Genomic DNA, 22,746 nt, shown 5'->3' on the forward strand with positions numbered 1-22,746 from the left:
TGCGTTTCCTGGTACGTATTCATGATCACTACAGACAGAAACACAAATTAAAACAACTGATTAAGGTCAATATTGCTATTCATTTATTTTGTGAGAACACATACAAAAAAATCAAATCCAGAGGCATTTGAATGTGTGTTTTTAATACGGTTTTTGAGCTGGAAAGTTTGGTGATGGCGGTGATGAGGAATGTTTGTGCAGTCAGACCTGCGTCAGTTCCTCACACCGAGAGGATGTGACTCAGGCGGCCATCACATCCATGTGCGTCACGCCCAGGTTACTGAGCCGAGTCTGTGTGCGTGTGTGTGTATGTTGGTGTCTATGTGAGTGTGTGAGTGTGAGTACCTGTTGGTGCGTGTGTGTGTTCATTAATTGCTCAGTGCAGAGGGATGACACTCCTGGCTGCAGTAGCTCTAGGGCAGGGGCTACTTGCTGGGGCAGTAGCTCTGGGGCTGGGGCGACTTGCTGGGGCAGTAGCTGTGGGGCAGGGGCTACTTGCTGGGGCAGTAGCTGTGGGGCAGGGGCTACTTGCTGGGGCAGTAGCTGTGGGGCAGGGGCGACTTGCTGGGGCAGTAGCTCTGGGGCAGGGGCTACTTGCTGGGGCAGTAGCTGTGGGGCAGGGGCTACTTGCTGGGGCAGTAGCTGTGGGGCAGGGGCGACTTGCTGGGGCAGTAGCTGTGGGGCAGTAGCTGTGGGGCAGGGGCTACTTGCTGGGGCAGTAGCTGTGGGGCAGGGGCTACTTGCTGGGGCAGTAGCTGTGGGGCAGGGGCGACTTGCTGGGGCAGTAGCTCTGGGGCAGGGGCTACTTGCTGGGGCAGTAGCTCTGGGGCAGGGGCGACTTGCTGGGGCAGTAGCTCTGGGGCAGGGGCGACTTGCTGGGGCAGTAGCTGTGGGGCAGGGGCGACTTGCTGGGGCAGTAGCTGTGGGGCAGGGGCTACTTGCTGGGGCAGTAGCTGTGGGGCAGGGGCGACTTGCTGGGGCAGTAGCTGTGGGGCAGGGGCTACTTGCTGGGGCAGTAGCTGTGGGGCAGTAGCTGTGGGGCAGGGGCTACTTGCTGGGGCAGTAGCTGTGGGGCAGGGGCTACTTGCTGGGGCAGTAGCTGTGGGGCAGGGGCTACTTGCTGGGGCAGTAGCTGTGGGGCAGGGGCTACTTGCTGGGGCAGTAGCTGTGGGGCAGGGGCGACTTGCTGGGGCAGTAGCTGTGGGGCAGGGGCTACTTGCTGGGGCAGTAGCTGTGGGGCAGGGGCTACTTGCTGGGGCAGTAGCTGTGGGGCAGGGGCTACTTGCTGGGGCAGTAGCTCTGGGGCAGGGGCTACTTGCTGGCCACCATAGACAGCTGGTCTCGTATCCGCCCCAGTCCATCCAGCATGGTGTCCAGGGTCTCTCTGCTCAGCTCCACCGTCACCGCGGAAACCGAGTCTCCGGCCCCCAGGGCCAGGGGGTCCTGAACCTGCAGTGCGCGAGGTACAGGAAGATGGAGGTCAAAGGTCACACGCTGAAGGCAGAGGTCAGAGGTGACACTGACACTGCGGAAGGCCCAGGGGGTGTACCAGGGGCCATACCAGGGGGTGTACCGGGGGCGTACCAGGGGGCATACCAGGGGGTGTACCGGGGGCGTACCAGGGGGTGTCCCAGGGGCCGTACCAGGGGGTGTACCAGGGGGCGTACCAGGGGCCGTACCAGGGTGCGTACCAGGGGGCGTACCAGGGGGCGTACCTTCATGTGCACCAGGCAGGTAGGCACTGCCATGCGGCTCACTGAGTCTGAAGCAGTCTTCATGTCTACCCTCCAGTCCATATCCACCAGCTGGGGCAGCGAAACTAGGGGCAAACAGACAGACAGACAGACAGGCAGGCAGGCAGGCAGGCAGGCAGACAGGCAGGCAGGCAGGCAGACAGACGCACACACACACACCACGCATACAGATTTTAATCTCATCGGGTACCACAGATATATATACACCAAGAGCTAATTGTCAGGGATGCTTTAAGACTTCTTTACATTTTTATTCTCAGAAAACAGATCTCCAGTTTGTCCTGAAGCATGTGCTGCAGTCACGACGACATGGACGACTGGAGCAGTGTTCAAACGGTATGGATTGCAACAGCGAATGTCGTCCATGTTAACACACACACACACCACGGAATTCCCCAAATTTGTGACTAGGCAGCTAGGGGTGTTGGCAGCAGGGAGACAATTTGTTCATTTTATGGCTTAAAATGGAGGAAAAAGAAATTGAGGACCTGAGTGGACTGCGCAGATTAATACGTTTGTCACCTTATTCTTTGAGATGCTTTGTCACCTAAGCGTCTTTGAGTTCTTGAAAAGCGCTATATAAAATAAATTTATTATTATTATTATTATTATTCTGCCAGTAGCCCAGCTAGACTTTTTCCCCTCAATCTAGAGAAACGCTGCTCTACCTAAGAGTAGCTGCCCAAACAGAAGTCTGTCATTGGCGATTTAGCGAACAGATGGCCCTTGGGGAACTACGTGCGCGTGTGCACACACACGCACGCAGAAACACACGTGACAGAGGGGCAGGTTCCTGGCAACACTGCTGTCACTGTCCCTCTCAGAGCAGGTTAATGTGCGCTTTTGATCGTAACACAACAGGGAAGAGGTCTTACTTTGACTGGAAAGGGCATCATTTCTCCATGTTGGGCTGATAACAAGACAAGATTTACCATAAGCTGGAGGCATTGGATTAATAACCAGGATACAAACATTGTAAATGGCGATAATCTTGTGCCTGTGGCTACCTATATTCAGCAGTGTGGATGGGGATATGTAGTTATGTGGGTGGGGTTCAGTTAAGTTCTTAGACAATTCAGTGGGTTTAGTTAAGTGGGAAAGGTTTGTAGTAATATTTGTGGTTACATGAGTGGAGTCTGTAGTTATGTGAGTAGGATGTGTGGCAATATGGGCAGGGCTTGTAGTCATGTGGGTGGGATTTGTAGTTTTACGGGTCATACCTGTGCTCCAGCAGGATCTTTGTGAGGAGGTTTTTCAGGCTGGTGTGGAAGGTGTCAGGGAAGAGGCGTGTGATCTGCTCTGGGCCTGTCAGGCCGTGAAAGAGCACGTGATGAGAGAGCGTGTGCAGAGCCCTCAGCAGCTGGGAGAGAGAGAGAGAGAGAGAGAGCCAAACATGAGGGGTTCCCTTCACTTCATCAGCGACCGCAGCATCCAACATGAACCCCAACATAGAACGGGCCCTGGCTGCTCTCAGTGACTTGCTAGTTTCGACCAATCATCTGGTTTTGCTGTAGGATCTAAAATCTTGATCGGTTCTGTGATTGACAGCATGTGGCAGCTCCACCAAAATTAAAGCCCCATGAAGCAAGATGGCAGTTGTCATTTACACCCCCCCCTTCCCCCCCCCAAAAAAAATAAAAATAATACACTCCCCCAAATACAAAGCAGTCTCATGGTAACATTTATGCCTGTAACATCTAGGCCTATACGTTGAACACAAAAGTGCACTCAGACTATGGTGGGTGGAGGTCCTGCCCTTCCCAGCATGCCTACCTGCTGGGCTTCGCTGGCGGACACGGACAGCGTCCCCGCGGCGCTCTCGGCGAGCCGCCGAGATTCCGGCGCTCCGGACGGGAAGCTGTCCTGGCACAGCTGCCGCACGGCATCCTTAGAAGGCGCCTGGGAACGGGAACAGCACCGACAGGAAGCAGAGGACAGGAAACGGTCACGACCTCTGGGCAGCGGACAGGTCTTGGACCACATTCTGCTAACCCCTTAGGTCAGTGGTGTCAAACTCGTGCCATGGAGGGCCGTGTGTATGCAGGTTTTCATTCCAACCAATTAATGCTGCCTTAATTGAGTCCAATTACTCATTCAGCCATATGCGTTTAACTGCATTGAAGCACAGAATATAAGAAAATTTTTATTTAGACAATGTGGGTCACCATAGACGTCGGGTCACCATTGTGCACAAACCTGCATCCCTAATTCAGCAAATAATTTAACTAATTAGGCTATATAATCTAGATCTGAGGCTGGAATGAAAACCTGCATACACCTGGCCCTCCATGGCACGAGTTTGACACCACTGCCTTAGGTCGACTAAGGTCACCTTTGCTGGTGGATTTGAACCCCCCAGTTTAGATCTCTGTGAGATTACTGACAGACGTTCTACACCTTGTTGCTCAAATCACGGTCCTCGAGGGCCTATCGTACCCCTCCTTCACCTGGGAGTCAGATGTGAAGACAAGCTGGCCATTCAGTTGCACTAATTGTTCAGTTAATTGCCTGGGAGAAAAACAAAACCAGGACCAGATTTGGATTGGAGGGCCAGATTTCAGTACCCATGTTCGAGACTAATTGTTGAGCGGGTGGTAGAATCTTGAGGTTTAAATTTCGAGCTATGGTTGTTGCCAAATGACCAATTGCTGGTGCTAAATGAGCTAACTGGCTGTATACACCAACACTGATTCACTTGTAGATTAAATCACAATAAAATGTTTCATATAGAGACACAAGAACAGTATTTGGCTGTTGTTCATGCACCTATCAAGAAATGTTTCTAAAATGTCAGATGGCGTAAATGTTAGGGATAAGTAATCAAGGCCAGACGTTGCCATGAGAATCAGAAACCTATACGGCCCTCCTTGCCCAGCTCTGCTCTGAACGAAATCACACCGGAGTAAAACACTGCAAAAAAATACTAAACGTCACTGATCTTTAGCCATCACTTATCAGAGCAACCCTAAAATCAAGGTATTCTTTTATTTCCAATAACAATTATTTAAACGAGTTTGTTCCTAATACGTTATAGACTACGTCAGATAAATAATACAGTGCGTTTCTGCACATAATGGATTTCATCCATATGTAATGGTGTAAGTTAGCTGTTTCGCCACCACAGAACAACACACTTTATTTAATCTGCATTAAATAGAGTAATGAGCAGCGAACGTATCCTCAAGTTAACTAACAAAAACAGCAAGTTATTTTATAAGCACGTTACAGTTCATCTGGCGTCGCAAAAAAGCCCCACAAATCATGTAGGTAGCTACCTTCAAAAGAAACTGTAATGAAGCGAAATGTTCCTCCGGTATCGTGTCCATTTTGGCTCATGTGATATGATATCACGTGATATGTGACGCTCAGTATGTTCTGGGAAATGCAGTCCGAGCAATGTAGACGTCGCAGTTGCTCGATAAATACAATTTCATAGACGAACCACGTAAATGGTAAAATGCAATTAAATTGCCGTAAGGAAAAAAATAAAACACCCGCCCAAATTCGCCACAATTAGAGAATATGAAACAGAAACATATCAAAAAAGTTTGTAAAAGTTACGCTTTTATCTTGCAATTTAAGACTGAGACTTCACGAGAAAAGGCACTTTAAACTGTTCTTCTCTTTTCCAGTTTTCCCAGCGAAGAATGCACTTCTAAAATTAGCTTCGCGTTTCCTCCATGGAAGTGCTACATTAATAACCAAACTAAGGTAACCCTATTGTTTCTAATCCCCTGTTCCCTCTGCGCGGCCCCAATTCTTTTCCCCCCTGGGCAGTCCGCTTTTATTTGGCTACAACCGGGCAAATCGGGGGACAGCGAATCGTCATTCATGTGAAACCATTACACTTGCAAAGCAGATAATCTTCCACGTGTGTTTACAAGGCCATTTTTTAAATTATCTATAAGGTTATTAATAATTTTGTATAAATTGTGTTACTACTAGCCTACTACTAATAATAATAATAATAACAACAACAATAATAATAACAAAATAGCAACAGCAATAATCATCGATGAAAATAAGTGAGCCAGTACTTGCAGCGGGAGCGTATATATGTTCCCAGGGTCCTAAGTTCTACTGCACCTGACGAAACGTTGTGAACAGTTTTTCATAATTTCTTGGAAAATATTATTATTATTGAGGACTTCTGAGCATAGCTAAGCCATTTGTTTGCTGATAGACCTAGCTGACATCGGTTTCTGGAGTAATACAGAAAACCATTGATTTACTGTCTCTGTCTCTATCTACTGAACACAGATAAGATTTCATGTAGAGCTGGGGAACATAGGACCCTTCGTCATGTTCCCATTATGTGCCATATACATTTGGGGAACATAGGACCCTGGGAACATAGGAATGACCCCCTTGCAGCAGCCATACATACCCGAACCATAACACCGTTACACCATATATCGTAGATGACGTGGGGGGTGCTTTCGATCTTGGGCAGTTCCTTTTCGGCATCCACACTTTGCTTACGCCATCACTCTGATAAAAGTCAATCTTGGCCTCATCTGTCCCCAAGACCATTCTCCAGAACTCTGCAGGCCCTTTTTGGTATTTCTTAGCAAACTGTAACCTGGCCATCCTGTTTTTGTGGCTAACTAGTGGATTGCATCATTCAGTGTAGCCTTTGCAGTTCTTCTGGTAGTGAAGTCTTCTGCTGACAGTAATCACTGATACACCCACGCCTGCCTCCTGAAGAGTGTTTCTGATCTGTTGGGCAGATGTTTGGTTTTTTTCTTCATTTTGATGAGAATTCTTCAGTTGTCAACTGTGGAGGTCTTGCTTAACCTACCAGGCCCTTGGCAATTACTTAGCTCACCTGTACTCTCTTTTTAATGATGTTCCAAACAGTTGATTTTAGTAAGCCTAAGTTTTGGCCTACGTCTCAATTTTTGTCTTATTTCTCAGCTTCATAATGGCTTCCTTGACTTTAATTGGCACAACTCTGGTCCTCTCATTGACAAACGTCAATCACAGACTCCAAAGGCAATCAAAAGCCTAGAATCAAGACTAGATACTGAAAGCTCTCTTATACCTGCACTAAGGAAGCAATTAAAAACACCCAACTAATCAGAAGCACATTTGTCCCAAACATTATGGTCCCCTGAAATGGGGAGACAATGCGTAAAAAGTGCTGTAATTTCTACATGGTGAAACCAAGTGTATCCCTTAATAAAAGCTGAGAATCTGCACATTAACCACATGTCAATTGTCTGATCAAAAATTAAAAATTGTGCAAAAACAGAGCCAAAACAAGAAAAGATGGGGAAAAAAAGTATTTGTCCCAAACATTATGGAGCTTACTGTAAGGAGTACCGCAGTATTACACAAGTGTAGCAGTGATATGGGAAAAATTTTGCTTTTGTTTGCAGTGGCAGATTGTGATTTGGAAGACCAAAACCACCAGATTACTTCAGTTCGTGTCATTAAAAGGGCACGAAAAGAGGAAATAAAATAAAAAAGACTGACATAAGTTTTGAGAGGTTTTATTTTTGCAACAACAACGCAAAACCGTCCGCCTTGTCATTAGCACTCAGCCTGTGAGCTAGGCTGCCAAAATACTGTATGGGGAACTGTTAGGCCCCACTAGTTCCTTCTTATTAATCTGAAACCTCCCCACAGGCACCAGCTTGTTCATCCGAACATTGAACGTGCCTGATACCTGAAATTTCTCACGATCGCTGGGTCATGTGATCACACTGACATTCCTGCCTATGCTCCCCTGTCCTTCTTGAACTCAGAACTGGAACGTGATCTTTTACTTTAGTACGATGGTGTCACGCAGGCTTTTTTAGCTACTTCGGATGACGGGTCTCTAGAATTCTTTGCGTGGTGCTTTCTATTCTGTGAGATAAGGAGATATTTTCCCGTAACCTCCTACATGTATATGTACGCAGATTATATCAGGCCCTGTGTACGCTTATCTTTGCACATTGTTTTTATTTCATCCTTTACCCTTGACATGCTGCTTTGCTGGGCCATGCTTTGTGCCATAAGACAGGGGCGCTTGCGAAATGCACAAATAATTTTAGATGTTAACAGGCATAGTTTTCATTTGACACAGGAAGCCTGCCATTAGGGGAAATATGGATAGTGATCTTTGCTCTTAGTGCACAGCGTGATGCTAATGTGCACAGCCTGATGCTAACATGCACAGCCTGATGCTAACATGCACAGCTTGATGCTAACACGTACAGCCTGATGCTAACATGCATTGCCTGATGCTAACGTACACAGCCTGATGCTAACATGCATTGCCTGATGCTAACGTGCACAGCCTGATGCTAACATGCATTGCCTGATGCTAGCATGCATAGTGGCTTGACAGGGACTACTAATTGAGTTATTATGGCTTTGATTGATTGAATTCAGCTGTTTTTAGGGACATAGGTTGCTGTGAATGTCACTGTTGACCCTGTGTGGCCTTCCATTCTGAAGAGGCAGCATTGCTGCTGTACACATTATCTTTAGTCTCGGCCTGTCGCTGTGCAACCCACGCTGGTGCCTTACCCACGCTGACGCAAGGTCTGTTGCAGGCTATTGGTGGGAAAAGATCATTCTACCACAGCTGTGAATAGCCACAAGCGTGTGTTGAATGTCACACTGTGGGGGTGGTGAAGTTCTTTTTGAGAATCCTGTCACCTGTAAAACGGTTTTTTTTTTCTTCTTCTGTGTTCCTGTGAGTGCTGAGAATGGTATAAAGACATTGACCACCTGGTATCTGTACTCTGAAAAACCAGACAACCCCTGCTTTAATTTCATGATTTACTATTGGGTTATTTCAGTGGCTAAAAGAAGAATAATGCAAAAAAAGTCTAGTCTAGGTATTTGTATTTAATTGACATGCAGAACTAGAAATTATACTCGCGGTTTCATCACTGTTATTTACGTACAAGCAAGTAAACTATAGGCTATAGACATGATAAATAAAACGTAGGATACAGTTGTTTTGCTGCCGGTAATACTGCACTTTCACCAAATACCACCCCCCCCCCCCCCCAGCCCCCAGCCCCCAGCCCCCAGCCCCCAGCCAATGGCCACACACACACACACACCACACACACACACACACGCACCATCTCAGAAGCCGCACCATCTCAGAAGCACGTGCTCATGAATATTTAAATAGGGATATCCTTCCGTGCGAATCCTCGTCTGGGGGCAGGAACGAGAACGACCGAGGGCTGTACCGCTTGGTTTGCAGAACCGTAAGGTTCCAACGACTAATACATTAAAGAGAGACACAAACAATGCCGTACTTGTTACGCTTTAACAATACAGAACATAAGCATCGCTCGCTCTGGACAAGCTTCAACGGCGTGTTTTGTGTGACTAAAGCAATGTTATGCTAACTTGTTCAACTTCCTTTGTGAGTAGGCTAGCTGGCAAACTTGAGTCGACGTGCACGGCGTGGCTACGGAGATTGTTAATGGGCTACTCTTGAAAAAATTAAATGGATGTACCGACATTTCTTTTCTCCATCAAATGTACTGGAAGATGTCCGAGGCGCGTCTGCACTAATTGATGCCGGAATGTTATGACTTTGATGTTGTTGACTCTTTTCAAGCAATGCCAGTGCGGCGATGTAGAATGTAGCCTAAGCGTCCATGCATTCATTCGATGCTTTTCAATAAAGACCGAAAAAGAAACCCAAGTTTAAAGGAGTCTTTTGAAGTTGGGGTAAGTTTTGGCCATCTCAATTCTCTGTGCACCATTGCGTATTGGTCTGAGAAATGTTTGCCGGTATGGAACGTACTAAGAATGGTTGTTCAACACTTTTGTGTATATTTAGTATATTTTTAGATTTATTTCATGGGACACTGTGAGGTCAGTGGGATATATCTAGGCGATGCATCTGGGACTTGAATTGCGATAGGCGTCTTTGGTTTAAGCGACGTATGAAGGCATTCTTGAAAACGTGTGACTACAGTTGAAGACCGTATGAATTCTTTATTGTTCCCGTAAAGTAAGGAATGTTTTTTTTTTTTGGCAGGTTGTAGACTGAGGCACACGCTGCTCACCTGCCTGGTGATTGATTGGCTAAAGCATACCGATAACATTTTGTGCGCACTGAATGGCTAATTTAATTCATGTGAATGAGCTCGAACATGTACGGAATAACAAGCGGATGGAAAAGTGAAATAACGTTGGACCAAGCATAGTAAGTCATTTTTGACAGTCTGTCCGCCTACTATCATATTAGTTGGAAAATGCCTCAAGTACGAATGGCATGACTTCTGAAAAAAGGTGATTAAGATTATAGCGTTTTAAAGAAGATGACGATAATTAAAACCGTATTGAGTGGCCCTGTTGTACTGGAAATGTGTAGGCTGACAATTATCCTAAACCATGGGCTATTTATGAAATTACACTTCACCAAATGTTTTTGGTGGAGTCATGGAAGAGTTTAACCGCAGGACACACAAAGAGCTGTCTTTTGGTATGGTACCATTTAGCTTGGTTATATCTTCTCCGTTTTAAAACAGTGTGGCTTCGGGGGCTGCTGTACACAAGCTAAACAAATAAACGCAATAAGCAGCCCGTACATTTAGCTCGATTTGTGCTGTTGCACAATTAAGCTATCAGGACGAGCCGAGTCGCGCGCGTTTGTCCTGGCGCGTGCCTTTCGGCGACTCCTCAGGACCCGTTTTTCTTGCACCCCCCTGGCAGGTGCGTGCGTATGCACGCGCGTGCGCAGGCCTATGTGTAAGATGCGGAGATAACTCCGTTTCCGTATTCCCGTCATGCGCCCTTACTTTTGATCGGGTCAACCCTCAGCAATGCAAGGATTGCAGTATTTCCGGGCTTTGATTGAGTAGCTTCCAATGGTTGCGCCATAGCCGTCCTTTATAAGGCCTAATGGACCACACATTAAAATCCGGCGGCATGTAGCCTACCACCTCATTGACTAATGTTTGGCTAGGCTCCCACATTAAATGTGCAGTACACAAGGACTGGTTTGTGTTGTTGGACTTGGACAAGAATGCAACAAAAAAGAGAATGGCCATGTTTAAGAAATTGCTACATTTTTATGCTTGTTGGATGTCATGGTCCTTATGGTTTCCAGTTGTGGTCAAGCCGCAAAATTTGCAACCTTAATTTTTGCAAATGCTAATTTTTCAGTCTGACCCCACCCATTCTTGACCTTTACAAGAGACCGGTCATTGGCCATGCATTTCCCTTTGGTCCCTCCCCCTTTTCTGTCATGGTCTGACAACGCTTGGCTTCAGACTGTATCTGGGCTAACTCTGTCCCTACTCTGCCAGGCACTCCCAATCCAGAATCGCTCTTATCACTTGTATCCTTCTATCTTGATCCTCTAGCACTTTCATGTTGCACTTGTATTTTCATCCAGCACGTATATTGCACCTGTATCGTTATCTTGATGTTGTAGCTCTATCGTATCTTGTCGTCATGCCTCATTCTAGTTTGACTTGTCATAACTTTCTGTTCTGGGCCTATGCTTACTGTGTGAACCGAACTTAATGTTCGTGGCTATGGATGATCGTTACATAATGAGTACTGTACCTTATCGTACCTGTGTTTTGTAGTTGTTCCATTGACCTTCGGTATGCACTTATTGTACATCGTTTTGGGCAAAAAGCATCTGCCAAATAAATGTAATGTAATGGATCGCGATGCACCAGACTCAATGTCCTCCTTCAGTGTTTTTGAGCACGAGAAACGTGTGCCTGCCTGTTTATTTTTTTCCGTGAGCGTTTGCCAGCGCAGACTTATGTTTATCCTCTCCATCCATCCATCCGTCGGTGCGTCTGTGAAACCCCGGAGGCAGAAATCTAGCCCCCGGCACGGAGAGTTCCGGAATGTACGGAGGAATCCGTCGGGACGGGCCCGGTACCCATGGAGGAGCCGGGCGTCCCGAGCGGCCGGGGCGTCCATTTTCCCGCTCTGCGAGGCAGCGGGGGTCTCGTTTCCGAGCGTGTCGCTGAGGTGCCCGTGACCGCCGCTCACAAGCGCGGCTTTGTTTATTTTCATTTTCCCGGCCAAAAGGAAAAGGGCTCGCTACATACTTATTTAGTGTCGCCAGGCAACCCACAATTGGGGTAGACAAAAGGCACAGGATCAGAGAAAGAATGTGTGTGTGTGCGCGAGAGAGAGGGAAAGAGAGAGAACGTGTTTGCCGGGGTGTGTGTGTGTGTGTGTGTGTGTGTGTGTGTGTGTGTGTGTTTGAGAGAGACGCAGACTCCGACACCAACTCTATCCCAACACGACTCGCGGAGATGCAAACAGACACGTACACAGCCGTCTGTAAAAACGCACAGACACACACCCACACCTCACACAAACAGACACGTGTACTACACACAGATGCAGACTAATGGATACCAGCAGTCACAGCTACACCCTCAGACACAGAGATGCATCCTGAGACACACAGCTGCACCCTCAGACTCACAAATTCACCCTAAGACTCACAGATTCACCCTCAGACACACAGATTCACCCTCAGACACACAGATTCACCCTCAGACACACAGATTCACCCTCAGACACACAGATCCACCCTCAGACACAGAGATGCACAGTTCTGAAGTCTGTGGATGGTGCTGCTTGCCTCCTGTGGTGATTTTCTCCTCAGTCTGAGGCAGTGAATGGCGCCAGTGGTGCTTAAATAAAGAGGATGGGAGGAGGGAGGTAGAATGAAGTGATGAAGGGATGGAGGAAGCCAAATGTTAAGTAACTGACACCCAGATGACTGTATCGGAGGCAGGGGGTGAGGGGGAAGGGGGGGGGGGTCTGCTGGAGCTGAGTCAGGAATCAGAAGTGAAAGAAGGTTCACGGGTGCAAAGTGTGTGTGTGTGTGAAAGTGTGAGAAAATGCATCTGAACTGTGTGTGAGACACAGATGAAGAGAAGACAGTGTGTGCTTATGCGTGTGTGTGTGTGTGTGTGCGTGCTTATGCGTGTGTGTGTGTGTGTGTGCTTATGCGTGTGTGTGTGCTTATGCTTGTATGTGTGTGTGTGTGCGTGCTTATGCGTGTGTGTGTGTGTGTGTGTGCTTATGCGTGTGTGTGCTTGTGCATGTGTGCGTGCTTACGCGCGCTTGTGTGCTTATGCGCGTGTGTGTGTGTGTGTGTGTGCGTGCTTACGCGCGCTTGTGTGCTTATGCGCGTGTGTGTGTGTGTGTGTGTGTGTGTGTGTGAGTGCTTATGCGTGTGTGTGTGTGCGTATGCGTGTGTGTGTGTGTGTGTGTGCGTATGCGTGTGTGTGTGTGTGTGTGTGTGTGTGTGTGTGTGTGTGTGTGTGTGTGCATACCGTATGTGCTGCACGTAGTGAGACTGGTGGCATTTGCCTCCCCACAGCTTCCTCTCTGTGGCAACCGCTGAGCGGAATATGAAGAGTAACCCGCCAACTCCCAAAGGCCTGAACGCCTTAACCCGCCAACTCCCAAAGGCCTGAACGCCTTAACCCGCCAACTCCCAAAGGCCTGAACGCCTTAACCCGCCAACTCCCAAAGGCCTGAACGCCTTAACCCGCCAACTCCCAAAGGGCCTGAACGCCTTAACCCGCCAACTCCCAAAGGGCCCGAAGGCCTTAACCCGCCAACTCACAAAGGCCTGAACGCCTTAACCCGCCAACTCCCAAAGGCCCGAAGGCCTTAACCCGCCAACTCCCGAAGGGCCCGAATGCCTTAACCCGCCAACTCCCAAAACCCACCACCCTTTCCACCTTTCCACACTTTCCCATAATTTCCGTCGTTTCCAAATGTGCACTTGCGGCATTATTTTTGTTTAGAGCTTGGAACGGCCCTTCCATGGCCAGGGACGTGTTTTGTCAGTGAGCAGCTGTCTGTCCGTGTAGATTTCACAGCCTGCGTGGGGAGGTGACAGCACGCCCCCCCTCGCCCCCCCCCCCACGCCAGCGTCAGAGCCAGAGCCGTGTGTTTAGTCACCGCCCCCCCCCCCCCTTTCCCCCCCTGTGGACATGAGCACTGAGTGTTTTGCAAGATAAACATATTTACGCTGTCGAGAAGCGCAGGCTCATGCCGCGACCACAGGAACAGGAAGTTGAGCTGACTGTGCAGCCGTCTCCAAGCGACGCAGCTTTCAGAATGACGCCCGGGGCCACTCTCGAAATGAGCCCCCACCACCCCACCCCCCATGCGCCTTTCCTGTTGACACGTTTAGCTCTGTAACACTTTCCTTTTTAATCAAGGCTTCGTCATGTGCGTCTGCGACGGAGAGGTTTCTGTCTGAGTGGAGAGGGATGTGAGAGTGGGTCTGTGCTGCCTTACTGAGGAAACCGTTATTTAGTTTCCCACAGCATCCAGTATAGCATCTTGCATCTTTCCCACAGCGTCCAGTATAGCATCTTGCATCTTTCCCACAGCATTCAGTATAGCATCTTGCATCTTTCCCACAGCTCCAGTAGAGTATCTTGCATGTTGCCCACAGCTCCAGTATAGTATCTTGCATGTTGCCCACAGCGTCCAGTATAGCATCTTGCATGTTTCCCACAGCGTCCAGTATAACATCTTGCATGTTTCCCACAGCGTCCAGTATAGCATCTTGCATGTTTCCCACAGCGTCCAGTATAGCATCTTGCATGTTGCCCACAGCGTCCAGTAGAGTATCTTGCATGTTTCCCACAGCGTCCAGTAGAGTATCTTGCATGTTGCTCACAGCGTCCAGTAGAGTATCTTGCATCTTTCCCACAGCGTCCAGTATAGCATCTTGCATGTTGCCCACAGCGTCCAGTAGAGTATCTTGCATGTTGCCCACAGCGTCCAGTAGAGTATCTTGCATGTTGCCCAGGACATCCAGTATAGCATCTTGCATGTTTCCCACAGCGTCCAGTATAGCATCTTGCATCTTTCCCACAGCGTCCAGTATAGTATCTTGCATGTTTCCCACAGCGTCCAGTATAGCATCTTGCATGTTTCCCACAGCGTCCAGTATAGTATCTTGCATGTTGCCCACAGCATCCAGTATAGCATCTTGCATGTTTCCCACAGCTCCAGTATAGCATCTTGCATGTTTCCCACAGCTCCAGTAGAGTATCTTGCATGTTGCCCACAGCATTCAGTATAGTATCTTGCATGTTTCCCACACCATCCAGTATAGCATCTTGCATGTTGCCCACAGCTCCAGTAGAGTATCTTGCATGTTTCCCACAGCGTCCAGTAGAGTATCTTGCATGTTTCCCACAGCGTCCAGTATAGTATCTTGCATGTTGCCCACAGCGTCCAGTATAGTATCTTGCATGTTGACCAGGACATCCAGTAGAGTAACTTGCATATTATCCACAGCATGCAGTATAGCATCTTGCGTATTATCCACAGCATGCAGTAGAGTATCTTGCATGTTTCCGAGCTCTCTCACTTGCGTCTTGGGTCCCTCGCCCCAGACTCACAGTGTAAGAGAACATAAGTGCATTCCTCTGAATGTTAAGAACAGCAGTCCCAGAGCAGCGGATGCATAATCCGGTAATAACACTTTAATGTGTTCAAAATACTTCATAATGTTCTTGCTCTTATGCTATGGACTTTTAGTGATTTGCTTTTATTACTGAACGATCATTATGTTGGTTGCACAAGACCGTTGGCTCATTACTGGATTGTTGTCTTCAAACGATGGTTTGTTGTTTTGATTGGTGTGGTAAAATGTTTCCCTTTGTTATCGGTTGTTCAGCTAACCTGAGTTTTTGCAGTTTTGTTGTAAGATGCTCCTGATAAGATTGTGCCCGATTAAATAAATGTTGGTGTCCTGGTTTGTGCAGCTGGTTATTTATTTATCTGAATTACAGCTGCAGTGTGTCTGTGGGTAAATAAATTAATGGTGAATAAAAATGAAAAATGTGCTGTAATTGAGAACATGTTTGTGGTCTGGCACTGATGTACTGCTGTCACATGCATGATTTGAGAGATCTAGAATTATTAATAAATATTAATTCTAATTATAATTTGGGCTCAGAGGGCAAGACTACAGGGATCAGTTTTTTAAAAAGCCTATTGAATCCTTATGTTATTTTTCCATAGGGAGTCGGGTGACGGTCCCCGGTGTTTGGGACCTGTTGGGGCCCCCCTGAGCCTGCTTTGGGTGCTGGTCCCCTGTGTTTGGGACCTGTTGGGGCCCCCCTGAGCCTGCTTTGGGTGCAGCGTGGGCCGGGGCGATGGGGTCTTTTCGGCGGACGCGACCGCGCTTCATGAGCTCCCCGGTGCTGACGGACCTGCCCCGCTTCCACGCCAGCCTCTCCAGCCTGCAGCTGTCCAACGCCAGCGTCTGGAACAGGTGAGTGTGAGTGTGAGTGTGAGTGTGAGTGTGAGTGTGAGTGTGAGTGTGAGTGTGAGTGTGAGTGTGAGTGTGAGTGTGAGTGTGAGTGTGAGTGTGAGTGTAAGGAAGATCTTGCTGGTTAGGAGTTTGTCAACAATATGGGGTGTCTGGTCAGGACACGGAGGCAGGAAATTCTTTTGGGGGTTTATTATAAATGGAATGCAAATACACAGGCACAGGCAATCTCTGTTTTCCTCTTAGGTTTAAACCTGGTGGGTGTGCATGTGTGTATGTGTGGTTTGCCGTTTATTGACGCACACAAAGGAAACTTAACTCGCTAGAAATGACCGTTAAACTGATTAACTTTGCACAAAATTTAACCGCGGCAAGCGCGAGCTGTAAACAAAAGGGCGTTGCCTAGCAACAGGTTAGGTCTTCACTGTCCATACTCTGAGCCTTTTGCACAGTGAGTGTGAGTGTGAGTGTGAGTGTGAGTGTGAGTGTGAGTGTGAGTGTGAGTGTGAGTGTGAGTGTGAGTGTGAGTGTGAGTGTGAGTGTGAGTGTGAGAGTCTCTGTATGCGTGTGTTGCTTTCCACTGATAAAGCACACCTCCCTGTGTGTGTTACTTTACATTACAGGCAATTAGCTTAGCAGATGCTCTTACCCAGAGAGACTTGCACAACATTCTACACAGCATTTACATTGCATCCATTTATACAGCTGGATATACAGTGAAGCAATGCAGGTTAAGTACCTTGCCCAAGGGTACAACGAGAGTGTCCAACCTGGGAATTGAACCTGCAAGACCAGCTCCTTACCCATTATACTGCACTGCTGCCCCATGGTCACTCTATGGTCTGTGAATCCATAGCATGGCTGTTCAACTACAGAATTTCCGTTTATACCCTCCCCCCCCCCCCCCGCCATTTCCACCATGGTGTACCCCAGACCTGGGTCAAATACGTATTTGTTTTGGATTCAAATACTTTCTGTGCTCTGTTGATCTTGCCTGGTGTAATTGAACCTGCCAATATGACCAGAAGGCGGGGTTTGCACTTTCTGAGAGTATTTCATTGGTTCCCATGCACCAGGCAAGATCAGCAAAGCGTATAAAAGTATTTGAATCCGAAACAGATACGTATTTGACCCAGGTCTGGTTGTACCCTTTTCATGCCAACTGGGGCGATGGTCTTTTCAGAAGAGCAGCTCCAGGTTTGGCTGCTGGGCAGCGCACACGTTAGGCAGCTGCATTAGCTGCAGTGATCTTTTCACTGGAGGTGAAGGCTTTTGTCTCTGCGCTGACAGTGAGGAGGCCCCAGTGTGGGCTCACACGCACTCTCTATTTAGACACGTTTGCTGTGTGGTTACTTCTCTTTACTTGATTTGGCTTGTGGCTTGTGGCTGTGTGACGCATTTACACCCCCCCGCCCCGCCCCGCCCTGCCCCCCCCCCCGCCGAGCCCCCCCCCCCCACCCGCAGGAGGGTTCCTGGGTGGGTGTTGTTCCCTGTCCGGCGTCTCATGCTGTGGGTTCCTGACCATATGATAATCACATCCTGCAGAATTCCACGGTAACCACAGTTTTGGTGGCGACTGACGCAAAAAGACGGCGGATGAAGCCGTCTAATTGGATGGTTGACTGTCGGGGGGGGTGAGGGCGTGAGGGGGTGAGTCGACGTGTTTTTAGGAGAACAGCCAAATTTCTGCCGCCTCTGATGATGGGCTGGGAAGAGAAGGCTGGATGTTCTGCAGATATTTCGCATTTGTACTGGCTGTGTGTGTGTGTGTGTGTGTGTGTGTGTGTGTGTGTGTGTGTGTGTGTGTGTGCGCGCGTGTGCCTGTGTGTGTGTGCGTGCGTGCGTGCGTGCGTGCGTGCGTGCGTGCGTGCGTGCGTGCGTGCGTGCGTCTGTCTGTCTGTCTGTCTGTCTGTCTGTCTGTCTGTCTGTCTGTCTGTCTGTCTGTCTGTCTGTCTGTCTGTCTGTCTGTCTGTCTGTCTGTGCGTGTGCGTGTGCGTGTGCGTGTGCGTGTGCGTGTGCGTGTGCGTGCGCGTGCGCGTGCGCGTGCGTGTGTGGGGGGAGGGGGAGGGGTGTGCAATATGATACAACCAGGAACTACTTTTGAACAGGTGTCTGTTGGAGGAAGTTTTTCTGATGTGATAACAGTGAAAACTGACTCCACCGTGTTATTGGGGCGTCGGTTTTGTCTTATGCTGTACTCCTCAGGCAGAACAGCTCACATACCTGGACAGGTAATAATTATAATAATAATGAAGCTTAAACTGTGCTTCTCACACAGGTGTTCAGAGCGGTTTTCACGAAAGACGGCACAGGTCACGCACCTGGGTGGGAGGGTGAGGGCGTGAGGGGGTGGCTGTCACCAGGTGGGCTGGCAGGGGCAGGGTGTGGGTGTAGGAGCGGCCAAACTGGGCCATGGGGTGGGGGGCGTGAGGTGTGGGTCGGGGGGCGTGGGGTGTGGGGCATGTCGCAGAACACACCGGAAGAGGATCATGGAACAGCGCGGGGGGGGGAATCAGGGAGCAGCGTGGGGGGGCGGGACCAGGGAGCAGCTGCGGGGGCGGGGGTGGGGAGCAGCGTGGAGGGGGGGCCAGGGAGCAGCTTGGGGGCGGGACCAGGGAACAGCGTGGGGGCGGGGCCAGGGAGCAGCGTGGGGGCGGGGCTAGGGAGCAGGGAGCAGCAGGGGGGTGGGGCCAGGGAGCAGCGCGGGGGGGGGAACGGAACAGCGGAAAGCAGTCGGCTGCTTGTTTCCGGGATGGACGCGTTGCACGCTGTCCTTCTCTCCCACCGGCGCTGTCCTGGAATTTTTTTAGGGGGGGGAGCGGGTCAGATTCCTGCAGGATGTTTTTGGGGAAGTAGATTGAGAGTGGGGAGGGGGGGAGGAGGCAGCACAGGAAAGCTGGTGGGGTGGGGGGGGTGGGGGGAGGAAGGGAGAGAAGTAGAAACAATTTCTCCCACTTCTGTATCCGAAGTGGATCATGTACATTTTTTGGGGTTCCTTTGAGTACCCCTGCCCCCCCCGCCCCCCCCCCACGCGGGTGACCTCTGATCTCACTTTTTCTTCATCTCTTTTATTCTCTCTCGCTCTCTCTTTTTCTCTCTCCCTCTCCCTCTCTCTTTCTCTCTCTCTCTCTCTCTCTCCCCCACCATCCCTCTCTCTCTCTCTCTCTCCCTTGTTCTCCCTCTCTCTCTCTTGCTCTCTCTCTGTCTCTCTCTCTCTCTCTCTCCCTCTCTCTCTCTCTGTCTCCCTCTCTCTCCCTCTCTCTCCCTCTCTCTCTCTCTATCTCTCTCTCTCTCTGTCTCACGCGCTGTGTTGCTGATCTGATTATGGACTTCCTGCTGCTCACACAGAAGGAGGTTGTAGATTCTTAAACTCGGAGCCTCGCCCGAACCTTGCGGATCAGCGGCACGTGTGAGCCGGCCGGTCGCCGGGGCGCTCCGAAAGAAAGCGTGCCCCCCCGCGCCCCCCCCCCCCCCCCCACACGCCCCCCCCTCCCCCCGACAGATTAGCGCTGACCAGAGTCGACACAAAGTGAATTAAATCTATAAATACATCCCCTTCGTGGAAAGAAGTGGCATTAAAAAATAAATAAAGAAATAAATAAACGGTTGAGGAGAAAATGGGAAGCAGCTGACGGGACGGTAGGGAGGTTTAAAGTGGAACCGCGTGAACGAGGCCTGGTGGAAACATCCCCTCATTCGCCCTGCGGGTACGATCTCCCCTCCCCGCCCCGCCCCGCCCTCTCACCGTGGACTCTGGAACAGTCTGACTCTCTCCTGAACCCACCCTGCCTCTTCATTCCATGCGTTAGCACACCTGACACGTAATCATCCAGACTTCACACTTCACATATGCTGAGGCAGACCACACTGCAAGTGTACTTAAGAACATGATTTTTTTCACATGCGAGGATTGGGTTCATGTTCCTGGGACGTTTTTGCCTGTCCGTGTTTGTGGTGTTCTGTGGTGTAGTGGGTAGAGGAGCGGACTCCAGGTTTCAGGACACTTGGGTTTGGGTGCGCTGGTGTGACATCACCTTTGTGCCCCCGAGTGAACCACTTCACCAATGAATAAGAGCGTCCACAAAGCTGTGTAAATGGAGGTTTGCCTCTGTGTGTGTGTGTGTGTGTGTGTGTGTGTGAGAGAGTGAGAGAGTGTGAGAGTGTGAGAGTGGATGTTTTGAGTTGTGGATTGTGAGTGGATGTTTTGGGTTTTGGATTGTGAGTGGGTGTGTTGAGTTTTGAATCGTGAGTTGATGGTTTGAGTTGTGGATTGTGGGCCGATGTTTTGAGTTGTGGATTGTGAGTGGATGTTTTGAGTTGTGGATTGTGAGTGGATGTTGTGAGTTTTGGATTGTGAGTGGATGTTTTGAGTTGTGGATTGTGAGTGGATGTTGTGAGTTTTGGATTGTGAGTGGATGTTGTGAGTTTTGGATTGTGAGTGGATGTTTTGAGTTGTGGATTGTGAGTGGATGTTTTGAGTTGTGGATTGTGAGTGGATGTTTTGAGTTGTGGATTGTGAGTGGATGTTTTGAGTTGTGGATTGTGAGTGGATGTTTTGAGTTGTGGATTGTGAGTGGATGTTTTGAGTTGTGGATTGTGAGTGGATGTTTTGAGTTGTGGATTGTGAGTGGATGTTTTGAGTTGTGGATTGTGAGTGGATGTTTTGAGTTGTGGATTGTGAGTGGATGTTGTGAGTTTTGGATTGTGTGAGTAATGAAGCTGGATGTTTGTCTTCTTAGTGTCCAGTCCGCAGTGATCAAGGTGTTCCAGGGTGTGGGTCTGCAGGCCAATGAGCTCTACTCCCTCAACGAGAGCATCAGGTAAAAGCCACCAGTCCAGGTGTACCCCGCCCCCCCGCAAAAAATACCTGCCCTTTCAGCATTTCGGTCAGGTGTTAGCTTACCGCTAACTCAGCCTGTGTCTCTTTTTGGAACCTTGACCTCATTTGGACAGGCTGAACTCGGAAAAAATACAACACGGAAAATTGAGTTTTAAAACTTATCTTAAAAAGGGCGCCTGTTTGACAGAGGATGTCAAATCACGTGCACGTGTGCAGAAATAGCTCATAAGGCCCATCCCTTCCCAGTGGCTCAGCCAATGAGGGTATCTGCTCAAAATGCAAGTGACGTATCCCACTGTACCCACTTCCTGTGCTCCTTTGGGCAGCTTCCTCTTCCTGTCCCTGACTTCCTGTCCCCCTTGCTGTCCTTCCAGGTGGCTCCTCAAGACTGAGCTGGGCTCCTTCATCACAGAGTACTTCCAGGTATGCTGGCCCCAGGTCCCGAGGGTGGGGAAAACGGACCCCCCTCACTGGCTCGGACGTGGCAGATTGACACCTGTCAATCAGAGGGCTGTCATGACGGAATCTCACGAGCTGTTCTTTCCCTGTTACAGAATCAGCTCCTGAACAAAGGCCTGGTACACATTACAGAGAAGATCCTGCTTTATGAGGGTAAGCCATGTACCACGGTGTTACGACCCCATGGGTCTAGGGGTGCATGGGGTATGTAACTTGATGTTAAATGGCCAGGAGATGTTAATACTGTAGGTATGGTAACAACAAAAAAAACACAGACAAAGCAGCAACTCAGTGCACGGGTGTTTACTGTGATAACAAACAAAATGGTGCAACAAACTACCAGACATACAACAACCCAGACACACACTACCAGGGTCAACGGACGCTGGATGTTGCCAAAAGAACAAAAAAAACAAGCTAGCTAAACCAGAGAGTAAACTAATCTAGTGTATCAAGTACACAAACAAAAGGCCTATCTACTCTAACTAGCAGACTGAAACTGCACCCAGGACACGTGTGTTACACATGTACCACGGGCACCCAGGACACGCGTGTTACACATGTACCACAAACCCCCAGGACACGCGTGTTACACATGTACCGCAAACCCCCAGGACACGCGTGTTACACATGTACCACAAACCCCCAGGACACGCGTGTTACACATGTACCACAAACCCCCAGGACACGCGTGTTACACACGTACCGCAAACCCCCAGGACACGCGTGTTACACGTACCACAAACCCCCAGGACACACGTGTTACACATGTACCACAAACCCCCAGGACACGCGTGTTACACATGTACCACAAACCCCCAGGACACGCGTGTTACACATGTACCACAAACCCCCAGGACACGCGTGTTACACATGTACCACAAACCCCCAGAACACGCGTGTTACACGTACCACAAACCCCCAGGACACGCGTGTTACACATGTACCACAAACCCCCAGAACACGCGTGTTACACGTACCACAAACCCCCAGGACACGCGTGTTACACATGTACTGCAAGTGCACAGGACATGCGTGTTACACGTGTTACACGTGTGTGTGTGTGTGTGTGTGTGTGTGTGTGTGTGTGTGCGGGTATCTAACAGGTTTGCCTGGCACAACCTGAGCCCCTTTCTAACACTTGGCATGTGTGTGTGGTCTCCCTAGGCGACAGCCAGCTCCTCATCCTGTCGGAGATGTGGGGAAGGTTTTTCACCGAAATTCTCCCGACCCTGCAGGCCATATTCTACCCAGTGCAGGTACGTGCTACAGGTGTATATTAAGCCTTATACAGATACAGGCTACAGGTGTTTATTAATCATTATGCAGGTACATGCTAATGGTGTATACTTGCTACAGTGTAGATCTAATCCAATGATATTGTACAAGGTGCGGGTTCAGGGGACAAGTTTATATGAAACGTAATGCAGGTATAT

At 49.1% G+C, this 22,746-nt stretch overlaps 2 protein-coding genes across 7 annotated transcripts in view; one reads left to right on the forward strand and one right to left on the reverse strand.

Moving 5' to 3' along the window:
- Positions 1 to 60: 60 nt before the first annotated feature.
- Positions 61 to 5,510, reverse strand: commd9 (COMM domain containing 9). Of its 5 annotated transcripts, none has more exons than XM_035396473.1 (7): positions 5,030 to 5,148; positions 3,528 to 3,653; positions 2,975 to 3,114; positions 2,630 to 2,664; positions 1,716 to 1,819; positions 1,316 to 1,449; positions 61 to 1,282 (listed from the first exon to the last, which is right to left on the reverse strand). In XM_035396473.1, exons 1-7 carry the CDS (start codon positions 5,078 to 5,080, stop codon positions 1,279 to 1,281), a joined length of 594 nt encoding a protein of 197 aa, XP_035252364.1. In that variant the 5' UTR covers positions 5,081 to 5,148; the 3' UTR covers positions 61 to 1,278. The 5 variants fall into 5 exon arrangements, with proteins under 5 accessions (XP_035252364.1, XP_035252363.1, XP_035252365.1 ...); XM_035396472.1 differs by having other exon boundaries at positions 61 to 1,275; positions 1,309 to 1,449; XM_035396474.1 differs by having other exon boundaries at positions 61 to 415; positions 1,269 to 1,449.
- A 3,384-nt stretch (positions 5,511 to 8,894) lies between these two features.
- Positions 8,895 to 22,746, forward strand: part of LOC118215579 (proline-rich protein 5-like) — an 18,386-nt gene continuing 4,534 nt past the window's right edge. Inside the window, exons 1-7 of one of the 2 annotated variants that reach the window (XM_035396470.1) lie at positions 8,895 to 9,443; positions 9,757 to 9,924; positions 15,762 to 16,014; positions 20,751 to 20,831; positions 21,226 to 21,274; positions 21,406 to 21,463; positions 22,478 to 22,569. In XM_035396470.1, the coding sequence (XP_035252361.1) occupies positions 15,896 to 16,014; positions 20,751 to 20,831; positions 21,226 to 21,274; positions 21,406 to 21,463; positions 22,478 to 22,569 (399 nt within the window). In that variant the 5' untranslated portion in view covers positions 8,895 to 9,443; positions 9,757 to 9,924; positions 15,762 to 15,895. The remainder of the gene's footprint in view (positions 9,444 to 9,756; positions 9,925 to 15,761; positions 16,015 to 20,750; positions 20,832 to 21,225; positions 21,275 to 21,405; positions 21,464 to 22,477; positions 22,570 to 22,746) is intronic. The other variant, XM_035396469.1, reaches the window with a different exon arrangement.

This window comes from Anguilla anguilla, chromosome 16 (genome assembly GCF_013347855.1).
Source record: "Anguilla anguilla isolate fAngAng1 chromosome 16, fAngAng1.pri, whole genome shotgun sequence".
In the NCBI taxonomy this organism is placed as follows: domain Eukaryota; kingdom Metazoa; phylum Chordata; class Actinopteri; order Anguilliformes; family Anguillidae; genus Anguilla; species Anguilla anguilla.

Excerpts from the sequence above, each read along its gene's own strand:
- commd9 (XM_035396473.1), bottom strand. The coding sequence starts at position 5,080 with ATGGACACGATACCGGAGGAACATTTCGCTTCATTACAGTTTCTTTTG. Across the intron at positions 2,665-2,974 it reads AAGATCCTGCTGGAGCACAG|CCCAACATGGAGAAATGATG; the intron begins GTATGACCCGTA and ends TCTTGTTATCAG. Across the intron at positions 1,450-1,715 it reads CCTGCCTGGTGCACATGAAG|GTTCAGGACCCCCTGGCCCT; the intron begins GTACGCCCCCTG and ends CGCGCACTGCAG.